The sequence below is a fragment of the Furipterus horrens genome, unplaced genomic scaffold, assembly GCF_987537825.1.
Source record: "Furipterus horrens unplaced genomic scaffold, mFurHor1.1.pri manual_scaffold_10, whole genome shotgun sequence".
NCBI classification, from domain to species: domain Eukaryota; kingdom Metazoa; phylum Chordata; class Mammalia; order Chiroptera; family Furipteridae; genus Furipterus; species Furipterus horrens.
Window position 1 is genome coordinate 20386773 of NW_028327180.1, and position 17176 is coordinate 20403948.

General features: G+C 33.7%; 1 protein-coding gene across 1 annotated transcript in view; it reads left to right on the forward strand.

Annotated features, from left to right (window-relative positions):
• The first annotated feature begins 2484 nt into the window (after positions 1–2484).
• The window catches only part of RBM46 (RNA binding motif protein 46), a 31401-nt gene continuing 16709 nt past the window's right edge, over positions 2485–17176 (forward strand). Inside the window, exons 1-3 of the mRNA XM_090288824.1 lie at positions 2485–2635; positions 3585–4052; positions 4553–5335. Coding sequence (XP_090144950.1) covers positions 2485–2635; positions 3585–4052; positions 4553–5335 — 1402 coding nt within the window. The remainder of the gene's footprint in view (positions 2636–3584; positions 4053–4552; positions 5336–17176) is intronic.

A 17176-nucleotide genomic window follows, 5' to 3' on the forward strand; every position in this document is an offset into this window, starting at 1 on the left:
TTTATAATATATGATTCTAATAAGGGTAATGGAATATCAGCAGCAGACTTGGCTTCTCTTATAAATATGTGCCGTTTTGTGTGTGAGGATGGCCATTAGAACCAGGAAGCAGGAGATGTTGTGCGTATAATACTAACTTAACAATAAACATATTTGCATGTCGGAGAATTTTGCTTATTTGGGTAATGGGAAGACATTTTCTTTTCAAGAATCACTACAATGTGTAGTTGAGAAGCTGGACAAACTTCATTTGGAGCCTTTTAGAATTAAAGCATCTCATGGGCTCTAATGATAGATTCCTTGCCCAGGGTACACATTTAAAACATTGTGTTTTAAAATTAGTTTGTTTGCAGCTCTGGCATTATAGACATGAAGATGACTATTAGTGCTGCAATAACTAAATACTTGCATTGCCTTAGTTTCTGCGTAAGGCACTGCTTTAATTGCTAATTTTCACTTTAGAAGGTGGAATATTGGACTTCAACATTGTTGCCAAAGATTATTATAGGTATGAACACTTGAAATATAAACATATGTATCCCTAGATATATTACGAGCTTAAAATTATTTATAAGACTATGTCTAATTTATGGACTGAAATTAAGCCACATATTTTTAATGGTGTCATTTTTGTTGTTAGGAAATAAGACATCTTGTTATACGAAGGGTTTGTGAGTACACATCAAGTAATTGGTGAAGAACCTGCTTCGATTTTCAAAGTAATGCTGGGTGTTCCCCATTTTATTTTAATACCTGATGGTTGGTGAAGCAAGAAAAAGAGGGAAGAAAATATGTCTAGGTTCAAATTTTAACAGATTTCAGATGACAGATTATAGAAAACTATGTGAGGAATAGTGGTGTACTTTTTTGTCATGGTGTACAAGAATTTTGGTTATGTTTTTATCTGAAGTTCAAAGAGCATTACACTAGTTTTCAAAGCAATATTTTAAAAAATATATTAGTTACAATTATTTTATAAAATAGTTCGATTAAATATTTTTTTAATTTAAACTTTTTCTCCATAGTATTACTAGAGGTTGTAAAACACCTGGTACTAAAACTTTTTGTATATATATTTAACTTAGAGAAATAAAAATGTGTTCACTCCTTAGTAAAAATAATTTTAAAAGGTATTGAACTGATTCATCTACACTATCTTATTTTGGAGTGTTAGACTTACATTATATCATTATACTTTTGACTAATTCTTTCCATTTTCCAACCGTGTTGTTATAGTGCGGTCTGTCATCAAAATGACTTCCATATTCAATAACAACTAAACTAACATATCTGCATTTTAATACCATGTAATTTAAGGAATGCCATAAAAATCTAATGTACTTTCTGTAAGTGTTCTGATACATTAAAAATTAATGTTTTTTACTATTCAGTTTAAAAATGATAGTAAAATTTATGAAGTGTTTATTTTAAAAGCTCTATAAATTTTTGTAGTAATTCAGAAGATGAAGTTTCAGATTAAGTAGTTTGAGCTAGATAAATGATAATTTTCATTTATATTTTTCTAAAGTTGTACTTACATTTTTCATTAATACAGTTTCTGTTTTGAAAGGCAGTATACATTTGAAAAGTTACAGTTTTATTAACTTGTTAGGATGCTTAAAATTAATGAAGATAGAGTATTCCCTCACTTATCGCGGGTATTACATTCTAGACACCGCCCCCCCACCCCCCCGCAAATGGTGAAAATCCGCAAAGTAGGAACCTTACATTTATTTTAGTATTTGTATATATTTTAAGGCTTTATAAACCCTTCCCACACACTTACAAACCATTCCCAGTCCCTTATTAACCTTTCAACTCCCTTATTAACCTTTTCCACACTTCTATAAACACTACTTATGTTCTTAAACATATTCTACACTCTTATACCTATGTAACTTTACCAACATATGTATATAGTACCACAAAATCCCGCAATACATAGAAAAATCTGCGATAAATAATTAAATATAATATTTAAAAAAATCCCACGATTTAGTGAGGCCACGATAAGTGAACCGCAATATAGAGAGGAACTACTGTATAGTTAGCATTCATTTAAAGCTAAAGGCTTTATATGACAAAATAACTTAAATCTTGGGATGTATAGATTGATAGTGATCATAGACAGCAGCAATATTTTTATTATGTTACTCCTACTGATTTTTTTCTTTTCCAGCTCTTTCATTTACTTCTGTTTACCCACTTTTGCTTTTGTTGTTTGTTTTGTGTGTGTGTGTGGTTTTTTCCTGCTCTCACCTCCCTTTTATTTAGCTTAGGTCTTGTAAAGGTACTGATTAATTGACATTAAAACAAGTTTGCAGCTTCCATTGTAGAGAACTTTGAGGGGCAGGACTGCAGTGATCACCAAATGTTGCAACCGCAACTATCCCTGATTTCTTGCAATCAAAGAAATGCTTCATAGATTCCTGATGTTCCATGTCATAGTCACTGTTTTTATACTTCGTTTTAGGAACTGCAGCCATGAATGAAGAAAATACAGATGCAACAAATGGAAGCAGTAAAGTCCGAACTGGTACTCAGAATGAAGCAGCATTACTTGCTTTGATGGAAAAGACTGGCTACAACATGGTTCAAGAAAACGGGCAAAGGAAATTTGGTGGTCCTCCTCCAGGTGTGGATTTGTTTATGTAAAATCAAACAAACAAAAAATCAAATCTTTAGCGTAGTCATTTACATTATATGTATATCTTCACAAGTATCCCAAACAATAACTCTAATCTTTGTAACTGCTTTAAGATCTTAGCTGTCATTTTTAATGTTAGGGAAAAGAGGTGGCTTTTCTAATGTTTTGCATGTTTTACCCTTATATTTCTCAATTCTTCTCTTGGCCTAAGAAGCAGTTGAGAAAGAAGGTAGGTTGGTTTAGAAGTCAGGATTGGGTCATTGGGGAAAAGGGTACTCTAGCTAACAAAGGGGAAGTTGTTTAGGGAGAAATTTGAAAGAGCAGTGAGTAGACGTGTGATGTCTATACTAGACGCAAATCAGATGCAAACAGGTAAGTAGACATAATGTTTTGCTTTTCTACCAATAACCAATGCAGTTTCTTTGCTCAAAACCCTTCAATAAACGTTCTGTGAAATCGGCTAACTAAAGTGAAATCGTGTCCTCTAATTACATTGATGGCCACGTTACCTCCCACTTTACCCCTCCATCAAGTACATGTCAGCCATGCAGGCCTGAGTTCTCTGAGTTGTTCTAATGTGTAACACGCTTGCTTTTTCTTCTTCCTGATAGATCCTCAAGGCTCATTCCCTCATTTCATTCAGATGTCTGCTTAAATTTCTTGTTCTAGGAGAAGATTTACTTGACTACCAAAAAAATGGACCCTTCTGTGGCTGTATTTTCATAGTACTCACCACTCATTGTCTCCTTTCTATATTGACTATATGCTTCATGAGGGAAAGGCTTCTGTTTTGCTCACCGTTGTATCCCCCAGCATCTAGAATAGTGCATGACACAAAGAAGGCTCACAGTACCTTTGTGCAGTGAATGAAGGATTGAGCAGTGAATATAAATATCTTATTAGAATTCATCTGTATTTATTTATTTTTGTCTTTCAGGTTGGGAAGGTCCACCTCCACCTAGAGGCTGTGAAGTTTTTGTAGGAAAAATACCTCGTGATATGTACGAAGATGAGTTAGTCCCTGTATTTGAAAGAGCTGGGAAGATATATGAATTTCGACTTATGATGGAATTTAGTGGTGAAAATCGAGGTTATGCTTTTGTGATGTACACTACAAAAGAAGAAGCACAGTTAGCCATCAGAATTCTTAATAATTATGAGATTCGACCAGGGAAGTTTATTGGTGTGTGTGTAAGCTTGGATAATTGCAGATTATTCATTGGAGCTATTCCCAAGGAAAAGAAGAAAGAAGAAATTTTGGATGAAATGAAGAAAGTTACGGAAGGAGTCGTAGATGTCATTGTCTATCCAAGTGCAACTGATAAGACTAAAAATCGTGGTTTTGCATTCATTGAATATGAATCTCACAGAGCTGCTGCTATGGCCCGGAGAAAACTAATTCCAGGTAAGCCTATCCTGGTTATTTTCTATATTCCTTTTATTGTAAATATGAAAATATGACAGTACATACCTCATAGAGCAATACTATGAAGATATGTAATGCCCTTAAAGAGGAATAAGGATTAAGGAAGGGAAGAAAGTAAACCACATGACTCTAAAAAACAATAAATTGTTTCTATAAAATGCATCAGTATTCATAACACTTTATTGATTATTGAATGATGTACTTATATTGAGTTATTTGTGTTTGATTAAAAAGCCAAAAGACAGTGCCTAATTTTTCTGATAAAGATCTCTCTTGAAATATATTTGCTTTGTTGACTCTTACAATAAGTTTCACCATAAGTTCTCATTAGGTTTGTCTTAGTAAATTTTTGTTTGAGTAGGAAACTAATGCATAACCAAATATGTTGATATGTATTTGAGTTTATGCTTCTTTGGAGAAGCAGTTTTACTTTGACTGTTGTTTTAATTGTCTTCAGATTAATTTATTTTGTTTTACAGGAACATTCCAACTGTGGGGCCATACCATTCAAGTAGATTGGGCCGACCCAGAGAAAGAGGTTGATGAAGAAACCATGCAGAGAGTTAAAGTTCTCTATGTTAGAAATTTAATGATCTCAACTGCAGAGGAAACAATTAAAGCAGAATTCAATAAATTCAAACCTGGTGCAGTTGAAAGAGTAAAGAAACTTAGAGATTATGCTTTTGTTCACTTTTTCAACAGAGAAGATGCAGTGGCTTCTATGTCTGTTATGAATGGAAAGTGCATTGATGGAGCAAGTATTGAGGTAACACTGGCAAAACCAGTAAATAAAGAAAACCCCTGGAAACAGCATCTTAATGGTCAGATTACCCCCAATTCTGAAAACTTGATTGTGTTTGCTAACAAAGAAGAGAGTCATCCAAAAACTCTAGGCAAGGCACCAGCTCTTTCAGCTCGTATCAATGGTCAGCATAGCCCAGCCCCCCCTGAATTTGATAGATGCACTTATCCATTTTTTCCTGGAACAAAGCTTACTCCAATTAGTATGTATTCTTTAAAATCAAATCATTTCAATTCTGCAGTAATGCATTTGGATTATTACTGCAACAAAAATAATTGGGCACCACCAGAATATTATTTATATTCAACAACAAGTCAAGATGGGAAACTACTCTTGGTATATAAAATTGTTATTCCTGCTATTGCAAATGGATCCCCAAGTTACTTCATGCCTGACAAGCTCTGTACTACATTAGAAGATGCAAAGGAACTGGCAGCTCAGTTTACATTACTTCATTTGGGTAAGTTTAGAAATACTTTAAATAATATTGTAGAATATGAAATATTATTATAGATTACTTAGAAATTCATTTATTTGAAGTCAACGTTAGTGGTGAGTATTTAACATAAATTTTACCTCAGTTCTATGAATTTGTAGTAAATTTTTTTGAGACTTTTCTCCTATGGAGACTTATTATATTTAGCTTTTTAAAACATTACTTATTTACTTCAGAGTTCATGATCCTGTTTCATTAGTTTGGTGTTTTGTAATGACTCATTCTCATTTGATGTAATTTCTATTGTATATCAGTCACCGGATTTGTGACTTAAACCAGTTAACACGTGTCCCGGCACCTTTGGTGAAGCCCACCCAGTAGGGGTGGGAAGGTGGTAACATCAGAGGCATCTCAGATGGGTCAGGTGCAGGCACAGCCTTCTGCTCACCAATCTGGAAATTTGTCATTATCACTCTCGAAAGACAAAAAGCATCATTAAAAGATGTTTATGACCATTTTCTTTTTAAATTTCGTGCTTAGAAAAAGTAAGTTTCTCTAGCATTTGAGGGATAATTAATAAAGGCTTTGGGCCATCTGCTAACTAAATATTTTTCATTGTAAAGGAAGAGATGTAATATCACTTTGCCACTTTTCTTTTCCTGTTTTTTACTGTATTGTTAGGTGCCCCTTTGCCATAGTTTGTCTCCTTTTTAAATGCAGCTATATATTTCAGTTGGTGATGACTTTGTCCTTCAAATAATAATTAGAAGAATAGTGGTTTCTTGAAAATCAACAGTAAAAAGTAAAGGTCACTTGCTAAGGATTATAATTGGTTTTTTATTGTAATTGTCAAATTCTTAGCTTAAAATTGATTTGTTATTTGGTTGCAGAACCATGATACTGAAGCTTATATCTATTTAAAATTGGTATCCTCAAATTTGTTATGAGAATACAGTCAAAAAAGAAAAACATTGCCAAAAGGGAAATACAGTAATTTCTACACATTGCATAGATTTGCTTGTCCATTATAGCCATTCCCGTAATATGTGAATATTTTTAGAAGATTGTAGTTTAGGATCTCCTCATAACTTTAGACTGAAGGTAGGGTTCCCTTCAAAGAAACTTTTCAGTAGTGTCCTAAATTATTACTTTGGAAATATTTGGTAATTTTGTGGTCATTTAAGGTAATAAATTATTAGGTATGATTTCCACTGATGTGCCTTATAGAATCCTTCTATTTTTAAAAATAAAAGACAAACTTAAATATAAAATTAGGTGGGTAGCAAATAATTCAAATTAGGGTTCTTAGAGAAAAATAGATTAAATTATTCTTTTGGCATGGATATTGATAACTTTTTGCTGAGCAAGATTTTCCTAGGATACCTGTGTCTGATTCAACATGGTAATGGTGAAATATATTTTATTTCTAACCTCACTCACTTACCTTACAAATTTAGCTTAAAGTTCCAAGGTTCTTAAAACATAGTCTTCTTGGTTTATTTTATGTCAGATTTTCTGTTTTGACATGGTTTGCCCATTTGGTTATCCCATAAAGAAGATCAGATGTTGTATGAAACCAGACGTTTTTCATCAGCTTTTAATTTAATATTAAACATTGTTTTTAGTTGAGTACTAGGGCAGTAGTTAACTTTTTGTAGCTTTTAGTTCTCAAAGAAAATCCCCATTCAGATATTATACTCCCAGCTTGATTATGTTAATTAAGGATAAAGTTAACTTCTATAAATAAAGTCTTAAGAGGGCACAGGCAACTTGCTCTATAGTTATCTATTTCGGATTTTAACAACCTTACGTTAAAGCTGCTTATAATAAAACATTGAACAATTTGTGTTTTATACATTTTCTCAGTTTCTATTAATCATCAGAGAAAAGATCTAAGATCCAAATAGAGGCCAAAAGCTTGTTTAGATGCAGTATACAAGCCTGAGGCCCTGTCTACAGATAGGAACAAAAAAATCCATGTTATAATTGTCTAGGAATTATGAGTGAAGTTGAGTAAGAGGCAGCTGAGGAGAAGAAGAGAGAGAATTCAGGGATGTGGAATATGGAATAGATATCAAGATCTAGGAATTTTTGATCGAAAAATGAATGTCAGACTTTCAGAGGTCATTTGAATAATGACAGGTGCTGTAGACAGCCAGGTTACATGTTGCCACTTGGCAGGTTAAGTATAGCGTTACTATTATTGTGGCAATGATCTGGCTGGCTTTTTCCTTCTGTTAGTGCTGGAGCCTCTGGGCTTTAAAAAGTTGATGTGTTTTTACATGGAGTTTCTTTAGATAAAGTTTGCGTGGTTTTCACTGAATGGTTCAAGGTTGAGATTATGGTGGTAGTAGTGTGTTTTTTGAGGGGAAGGAGTGTTATATTTGTTATTGATATCTTGCAAAGTAGTTACATGTTTCAAGGCTTGGATTTTTCTGAGATCTTGAGAGGTTGTTACTGGTTTGTTCCTGGAGTTCCTCAAATGGAGTTCATTAGGTATTGGGTCGGCCAAAAAGTCCATTTAGTTTTCTTCATATAATAAAAGACACTTTTTTTTTTCATTTTCACCAATAACTTTATTGATTTGGATATTTCAGTATGTCAGCTATCTCCCACTAGTGGCTTCTAGTGGGTAGAGGCCAAGGGTGCTGCTAAACATCTTCCATCTTCCAATGCATAAGACGGCCCCACAGCAAAGAATGGTTTGGCCAAAATGTCAGTAGTACCAAGAAACTTCGCAAACCACTTTTAACATGTTCAATCAGTCACAGCACCTTCTCCATTTACTACACAAATCTTCTTTTGCGTTTCAGTTGTGTTTTTACCTTTCTTGAAATAATAAGGCATAATATGCTAAAATGTTGCGTATTTTCTTCTATCTTCAGTATTAAAGTGGCTACACAAAAATTCACCAATTTTGATAAGATGTTTTTAAAAGCACCCAGATATGACAGCAGTCACAAAATTGTGACAAATTGTTTTAACAAAATTGTTTCAAATGAAGTTAAAGACAGCTAAGCACTTCTAGAGCCATCTTTGGGTATAGTAATTTTTTTTAAAAAGTTGCTTTAATACACCTCTATTAATCTTTTGTTTGATGCTATTTTGAGTATTATCCAATCTTACCTTGATGATCTTTGACTATTATATTATGATATAAACAATCATTTACCTTTTATTTCAGAGCTCTTTAAGAATGTACTTTTAATGTCCACGTTGTTTTGGCATTACCATGCCCATATTTCAAGTTTGAAAAATAAAAGAGAAAAATTAGACTTTAGTTAAATGACTATCATTGGTGTTATGAGGAAAATAGAAAGTTTTTTAAGAGGTAAAGGGCATCTAAATGAGGGCTAGAAATCAAGGAGTTTACTTCTGGTGACCATTTAGTACTCTTACCAGAATCCCAGAAGTTCTCGGTGGACAGTCCCTTAAAATCAGTTTTTTTAATATTTTGGGTTTTTTTTTTAGGGGGGGGATCCCATTTAAAGGGACCTCTATTTTAAGCTAAATGCCCCTAAGTAGAAGAAAAGCTGAAAGCTGAGGTTAATGCCAAATTGAATCCTCTTTTTTTTTTTTTTATTTCAAGTTTTGGGACTATCTTCATCTTCATAACATCAGAGAATAATCTCCCTAACCTCAACCAAAATGATAAGAAATTCTGTGTTACCAGATTATATTTAGAAACTTGTAATAAGTGGGATACCCAGTAAGTTTAATGGGTGGAATAGAGTTGGGATACAGGAGGTAGTTTTATACCAAATATTTGATGTATGGAGACATCTTTGGTCTTTCAGTATCATCTTGTTAAATAAGACTTCTCTGTTTCATCATTTTGAATCTTTAATAATAGGTCAGACTATCAGTGTGAATAATCTGGTTTTTCTTAAAACTTTGCCTCTATTTTGAATCTGGGCCTTCCAATATTGCCACTGCTTTCTCCTGGAGGATCTTTTGCCATCCAGGAGTGGAATAAGCAAAAACCAAGGAGATAAAGAAAAGTTCTGCACAGTTGTGGTTTTGAAGGAGAATTCTTGCTGGAAGGAGGGAGGTCACCTCAGTGTGTATTGATAATTCACCTTGTTAACTTAATTTATTAACAACTAATTGTAGGCAAGACATATCTTGTTTTTAGTTTGTAATAGGGATGAAGTGGGAGTTTTTTACTTTTGTGACCCCCTAAGGTTTTAAGCAGGGGTGAAGAACCTCTGTCACAAACCAGCTTGTGCCATTGATTTAATTTTATCTGAGTGTTCTTTTGTTTTGGCCATGAATAAATGAAGTTTAATTAAAGAACAAATATTTTTTGAATGCCTCTCCTTTGTAAGTGTACTTTCCTAAGCAATCAGGAGCTAACAATGAATAAAACATTGTTTTTGCTCTTAAGGACTCATGGTCTACTGAAGAAGGCAAGCACAAACTCTGTGCGTAGGTTATTTGGGGAGTTCAGAGGAAGGGCACATTGCCCACCCCATCTGAGTTGTAGATCATGAGAAGAGTTTATGGTCAGAAAAGGCTACAGCATAAACAAACACTTAGAAAAACAGCTTAATGGTGGGTTAATGGCAAATAATTCTATATAATATTTACTTTGGTGATTTCAGCCAGATTTTAAGAATTAGAAATTAAAAGGGAGTAGACTTCAGTTAATTGAAATTTCATCAGTTCTACTTTTTATAACTTGGCAAGTATTTTTTTTTTAAGTACAACTATTACTATATTACTTGCTTTTCCTCTGAGCAAGTAAGTTTTTTCTAGGTGAATTTATTTTGATTTACGTGGGACATTTTATGCATGAATAATCATCTTTTTAATATCTTCTGTACTTTTTTCAGTATTCATTTTGTGGCTGGCTTGCATATTGCTTCTCATATTTGACTTTTTAATGACAAACATTATTAGAATCTTTTTTTCTGGTCATTGAGTGGTAAAATATTAGTATATATCTTTTAAGCATGATAACCCCAATCAATGTTTTCTATTTAATATTTAAGTTAGGTTTTGATTTTTGTTATCACTTATAACTTGGTTGAAAGTTATGAAATAGAAGACAGCAGGGGGAAGGTATAATATTCTGAGAAGTTTTACTGTGAAAAATAAGGTGCTTTTTTTCTCATGAGCTATCATTATTTCCAGATTGGTGGGCAGAAATACAAAAAATCAAATTTTGATTTAAAAAATTGCCAATAAATTGCTTTGAAACAAAGAGAAACCTTCAGTTTTCTTTTTAATTTAAGAAATAATTTTAGGAGACTCTTAGGCTAGATATAATATATAGGTGATATATTATAATGAAAATTTTAATTATAAATAAGTAGAAGAAAAATAATTATAGTTTTAGAACGTTAATCTTTCCAGTGTTAATTACAGATATAATTTTAATGATAGTATTTCAAACTGGTATATTAAAGAACAAAATTTGCTAAATTTGCTTTAAAATTCACTTAGATAAATAAGAAGTATGATCAGCATCAACATTTTATACTTTAATTTGTTTCCTGTGATTAAGTGGTAAGACAAAAATTCCATTAACTCAACTATGTGTCTTTGACCCTCTGTGAGGGACCAGTATTCATGAAAATGTATTTCTATCCTCTTGAAACTTAAATATTTTTTTCTGCAAGACCACCATGTGGTATTCCTCATAATTTTTATCTTACTAACATTTGTATTAGCAGACCATAGTTATTATGGAGTTACTACTCTGCAATAGAGAAGGAAAACTCTGACTCCAAAAAACCTCCGCTGCCTTGCGGCATACCTCTTCAGGGGAAAGGCTAAGGGAGTAAACCCCGACAGAAAATCCGGAGCCGGAGTCCCTAAGGCGGTTTGACGTTGTAGTCAACACCGGCAACTCCTGCGGCGCACCTGAAGCCAAGCTGTATTGACTCCGTCTTTCCCTTGGACCCTTCAGCTGCGAAGAGAGGGGGGGGTCTGCTGCATGGGCAACAGCAGACCCTCCATATCACCCTGCCCAGGCTCTGTAGCTTCAGCTTCACTGGAGAGGACACTCCAGCGTCATCACAAGATGTCGATTCAACACGGGAGGAGACAGATACCGTGTCACTCCCGAGTTGGACTGCACAGCCATTCTCGGCGGTGCAGATAGACTCTTAAGAAGCTACACCATCGTCTCTCGAGACGGACGGCTGCCGACGACGACTCTGCAAGAAGCAGCTTATTTAATACAGTAATGAATAATCAGAAGTACAAGAACCTACAGTTTCAGCCACCAACAAACTGTGACCTTGGAATGGCAAATGAATCGTTTACTCTTTGTGGACCTCAGTGCCTTCACATCTAAAATATGAGGGTTTTATTTGCTTACTTCGAAGAACTCTCTTATCCCCGTAAATCATGGTTTTGTTTAAAATATGATTATAAATTTTATTAAGTACCAAAAATAATACTTGAAACTGTCTATCAGGTTTACATACTCAAATAGATTAAAATTAAGAGTTGCTTTTGCATGAATTAACTCTTTTATCAGTTTAATCCTTTTATACAATTCAAAGCTTGTATCTGTCTACTTCATAGCAGAACTCGATTAAAAGAGCAGTCACCTGTTTTATTTGTATGAACAAGAAGTTGCTTTTTGGCTCTTTCCTGAATTTGTTAATTACTGTACAATCAAAACCAAGGTTATATAAAACAACTTAATTTACTTAAAAGTTTTGAAGTTAATTTTCTTTTTGTAGCAGAGAAACTAGGAAAATTATGTGTATTAAAACATTTCATCTGACTAATATTTTTTCATAGTTATTAACTGGCTAAACTGGTCATGTTATTTCATTTACTTTTGTACATTAGTCATGCTTGATCCTCTTCTATAATTTCTTACTATTTTTGCTCAATACTTTTCTAAAACACTTGTTCTAATAGATTAGTGTTAACAGTAGCTACTGCTTTATTAATACATAAATTATCATCTGGTTTTATCATTTAGTGTTTTAGAAAATAATGGTTTGTAAAATTTCCCCTTTTGTATCAGTACCACAATAAATTTTGCCTGTAGGTTCCATTCTTAGATGTCAGCAGCAATTCATAATTTCGCCACATGGTGTCACCTAAATATATTTTTTAACTTGGCCTTAAAAGGAATTTCAATGTTACTTTGATTTTTCTCTCCTCTGTGGCTTACTTATTTTGGTAGGTTTAGAATCAGTAAGATCTATGTGAGAAGCTGCACATGTCCTTAGCCTATTATACTTTTATTTTTGCTTCCTATTTAATATTTAGTAGACAGTGATTGCTTATAATATAGTAATATATTTTAATGAATGAATTAGTAAATGGAGACAAAAGGAGTTTCAGAAAATGGGTTTTACTGTGATGAATTCACTCAAGTGATCATCTGTACTTTTAATCACCTTAAAATTATTGTATCAGTTCTTCTTGGCTTCTTGGTTAAAATTAAACATAGAATCTACCCTTTATTAGTTAATTTTGGATATATCATCTCCCAGAATAATACATCCTTTATCTAAGACCTGGTAGTGCATTACCTCCAAGAATGGTGACCTTCCCATGGGGATTTGAAATAAAAGAAAGCAAAATAAAAAATTTTAATCTCCTAACTAATTAGAAGCTTTAAATCATCAGAATATAATAACTACTTGGTTTTTCTCCTTAAGTTTATAGTATTTGGCCAAAGATATGTTAGTTATTGTGTGCCATTATTTATCTCATGGCAAGTGACATTTGAACTATAAAAATGGCCTGTGTTATATGGATTTTTATATACACAATAGTTCATATTTTATGAAAATGACTTGTTAAATAAATACTCAGAATTATCATACTTACATCTCTGAGAGTATATTATATTATGTTAGGCTTGCTATTTTGAAGTCCTCTGAAAAAGTTACTTTTTGAAAACTTTGATTTAAGGAAGTTTGTTTTTGGCATTCTTATTCTCATAATGCTTTTGTTTTTCATTATGTACTCCTTTAGCCTTCCTGTTCTCATTTTCAGTTTATTAACTGACTGTTGCCTGATTGTTAATCCCTGTTAATACAGGGTGGGGCAAAAGTAGGTTTATAGTTTTGAGTACATGAAACAGTATTTATTCTTGTATTATTATTTATTAATTTTTGTATTATTTTCCATACAAACAATTGTAAACACCTACTTTTCCCTCACTCTGTATATAAGTTAATTCAACAAATGCTGAACACTGCTTTGTATATGGTCCTGAGGATCACCGTAGTAAATCAGACACAGTTGCCTCTTTCATAAAGTATACATTCTGTTGAGGGAGACAGTTACTCAGTTCCAGTTCTGATAAACACGGAAGATGTACAGGGTGTTATGAGAATGTATAATTGGATGATCTGACCTAATTTGAGATGAGGAGATTCAGTACTTTAAATTTAGTACAGCACATAGGCAACAACATAGAATAAAGAACATGACATTTGGACTCAGAATTCCTGGGTTCACATTCTAGCTTTATTACTTACTTGGAAAAGTTTTAACCTCCTTATGCTTCAGTTCCCTCATCTGTAAAATGGTAATGTTAACAATATTTCATAGGGTAATTATATGCACTTAATGAATTAAAATTGTGTAAAAGGCCCACAACAGTGTGTTCTTTATTTAAAAATGTGCCATGTAAGTACTGAAGAATAATATTCAGAAAACAAAGCCAAGAACTTGGAGTTTCCAATCATTAATAATAATATTATTACTTGAATACTTAATTATATGTTAGGTAATGTGCTAAATGCCTTTATATAATACATTATTGTTTTAAAGATTTTATTTATTTTTAGAGAGAGGGGAAAGGAGGGAGGAAGAGAGGAAGAGAAACTTTGATGTTAAGCAGAACATTGATCGGTTGCCTCTTGTACCAGGGACCAAACCCACAGCCCAGGCATGTACCCTGACTGGGAATCAAACAAGTGACCTTTCACTTTGCAGGACTATGCCAACCAGCAGAGCCACACAAGGCAGGGAATATAATACATTATTGTGATACAATTGAGGTAGATATTGTTTTAATGTCTACACTTTTTTTTTTAACAAATAAGAACTGAGGTTTCAGTAGCTTAATTTGCCCAGGAACTCTAGTTAGCTGAGAGACTATGGTCTTAACTGTTATTCTAACTTCACATATGATTCCAATGAAAAACTGACCTTGGTCTAATGTTAAACATTTGATCACAGACTGTGAACTTGTGGGGCATTATTGGCAAGTTACCCTTCTAAAAATTAAAATACGAGATGGGCTTTTGTGCCATGTTTACTTTCTTTTGAGAGACTGTTTTATCCTCACCAGTCCTATAAGCTTATAAACCAGACGAGTACAGTATAATGTGGACCTAGGACATCTGACCAAATCCTAAATGAATCGTTATAACTTACAAAGATCTTGTGAACATATTTTGTCAACAGTTAGCTTTGGGATTTTTAGGTTTATTGCTATAATAAGCATTGCCACTGGAAGGCATGTGTCAAGGTGGCAGGTGATACGTGTTTTTTCATCATCAGATATTAGTATGTCAAATAGGCAGAATTTGTTATATCCATATCCCTTGTTGCTTGGTACTCTCATTTTGCTCTCTGATTATACTCAAAACATTTCAGTACATAATTTATCACTCTGATTATGTCTATGTTTTTTCACTGTTATTTCCTTGCTCAGGAACCTGCAGTGGGTTGCTAATGTAGTGTAATCAGGTCCTCTGAACACTACATTCTCCTGTTCATGCTCTATTACTTAGCCCCATCTAACCTAACCATAGAGAATATCTGAAGAACTTGCCGTGTTCTTTGGTACCTCCAGGCTCTTCCTAGTGCTGCTCACTCTGCTTGGAATATTCTTCTACTCATTGTCATCTACTTAATCTCTTATATTATTAATGTTTTCTTGGATGTAATAACCAAGCATGACCTTTTCCTTAATAATATTACTCAACAATTTAGTAATTTTTATGTTACTGTTTATTTACTATTACATAATTTTTAACAATCAGGTTTATAAAGTCAGTATAGTTATTATTGCTATTATGCCCTTTATTGAATAGGTCGGTACTGTTTCCTCCTAACAATACTTAACATGTAGTGCTTTTCAAATAATTAAAAGTGATCTAAATACTGTAAGTTTCAAAGGTAAGTATTCTGAGGAAAGATCAATTTTGGCTGTGCTTTGAGCAGTAAGATGAATGGGTTGGAAAAGAAATATCTGATATATGGAGTTGGTTGGTACAGACACAGGAAAATTATGAATGGTTAACAGGATATGTATGCATATTTTACTGAAGTAGAAACATGTATAACTTAAGATGCTGATGAAACAAGTATTTCGAAATGATAAAATCCTTGAAATACAGACTGAGTCATATGGATTACTTTATACTGAATATGTATTATATATGTGTATATATAAATGATATTTGGATAGTTGAAGAATGGGAGAGATTATGGTTGTGTAGAATATAATGGATCATATAAGTACAATTTTATAGTTTTATTGAACATTATGATAGCTTCTTAAGTTCATTATATAAGCCATAGTTATATTTAGTGTCACGTTTAACATTTGTTTAGACTTCACAATGGAAAATAATTAGCAATAGCTTACTGTTGTTGTTGCTAAACTTAGTTTACAGCAGCATTGCATTTCTTCTTCCTTTTACACAGGTGTAGACTGAGAAGGTGGCGCTCTTCCTCTCAGTTTAGTTGCCTAAAGGCAGGAAAGGCCCCACAAATTCAGGATGCTAAGACAGCAGTCTTACTTGGGACATACTGGACTTTTGTGTGTTTTTATGTTCTTTTTTCAAAAGAATAAATAGCAGTATGACTTACCTGAGAGTCTGAAAAAGCTTTTTATCTTTCATACCAGTTACTTTAAAATTTATACGGAATTGTTCTTCAAACTGAAAACCAGTAAAATCTTCAAAGATATACAGTATGCTTATACGTACAATTAGTTTTGAGGTAACTTTTAAAACCACATCTTTATAGACCAAGTCACATATCTACACTGTTATGTCTTAATGAAATAATGAGAACTAATATCCTAATTAGTGGAAATTTTACCTAGTTGATCTTTTTTTGTATCTTATTACAGAATAGAAGACTAAAAATAACCCATCTAATGATTCCAGTTTTTAATGACTTTTATTGTTGACACTATTACTGATGTCCTCATTCCCCCCCCCCTTTGCCCCCCTCCACTCAGCCCCCACACCCCCTTCACTCTGGCCATCACCACACTTGTGGGTATGTATGGGTTATGCATAATGTTCTTTGGCTAATCCCTTCACTTTCTTTCATCCAGTCCCTTCTCCTCTCTCCCCTCTGACAGCTGTCAGTCTGTTCCATGTGTCCATGCCTCTGTTCCTACTTTGTTTGTCAGTTTATTTTGTTCATTAGACTCCACATATAAGCGAGATTATATGATATTTGTCTTTCTCTGAGTGGCTTATTTCACTTAGCATGACGTTCTCCGGGTGCATCCATGCTGTTGGAGAAGGTAAGAGTTCCTTCTTTTTTACAGCCACATCGTATTACATTGTGTAAATGTACCACAGCTATTTTATCCACTCATCTACTGGTGGGCACTTGGGCTATTTCCAGCTCTTGGCTATTATAAATAATGCTGCTATGAACATAGGGGTGCATATATTCTTTTTGATTGGTGTTCTGAGATTCTTAGGATATATTCTTGGGTGTGGGATCACTGGGTCAAAAGGCAGTTCCATTTTCATTTGTTTGAGGAAATTCCATACTGCTCCCCACAGTGACTGCACCAGTCTGCATTCCCACCAACAATGAACTAGGGTTCCCTTTTCTCCACATCCTCGCCAGCATGTTTTTTGATATATTAATGGCAGCATTTCTGACCGGTGTGAGGTGATA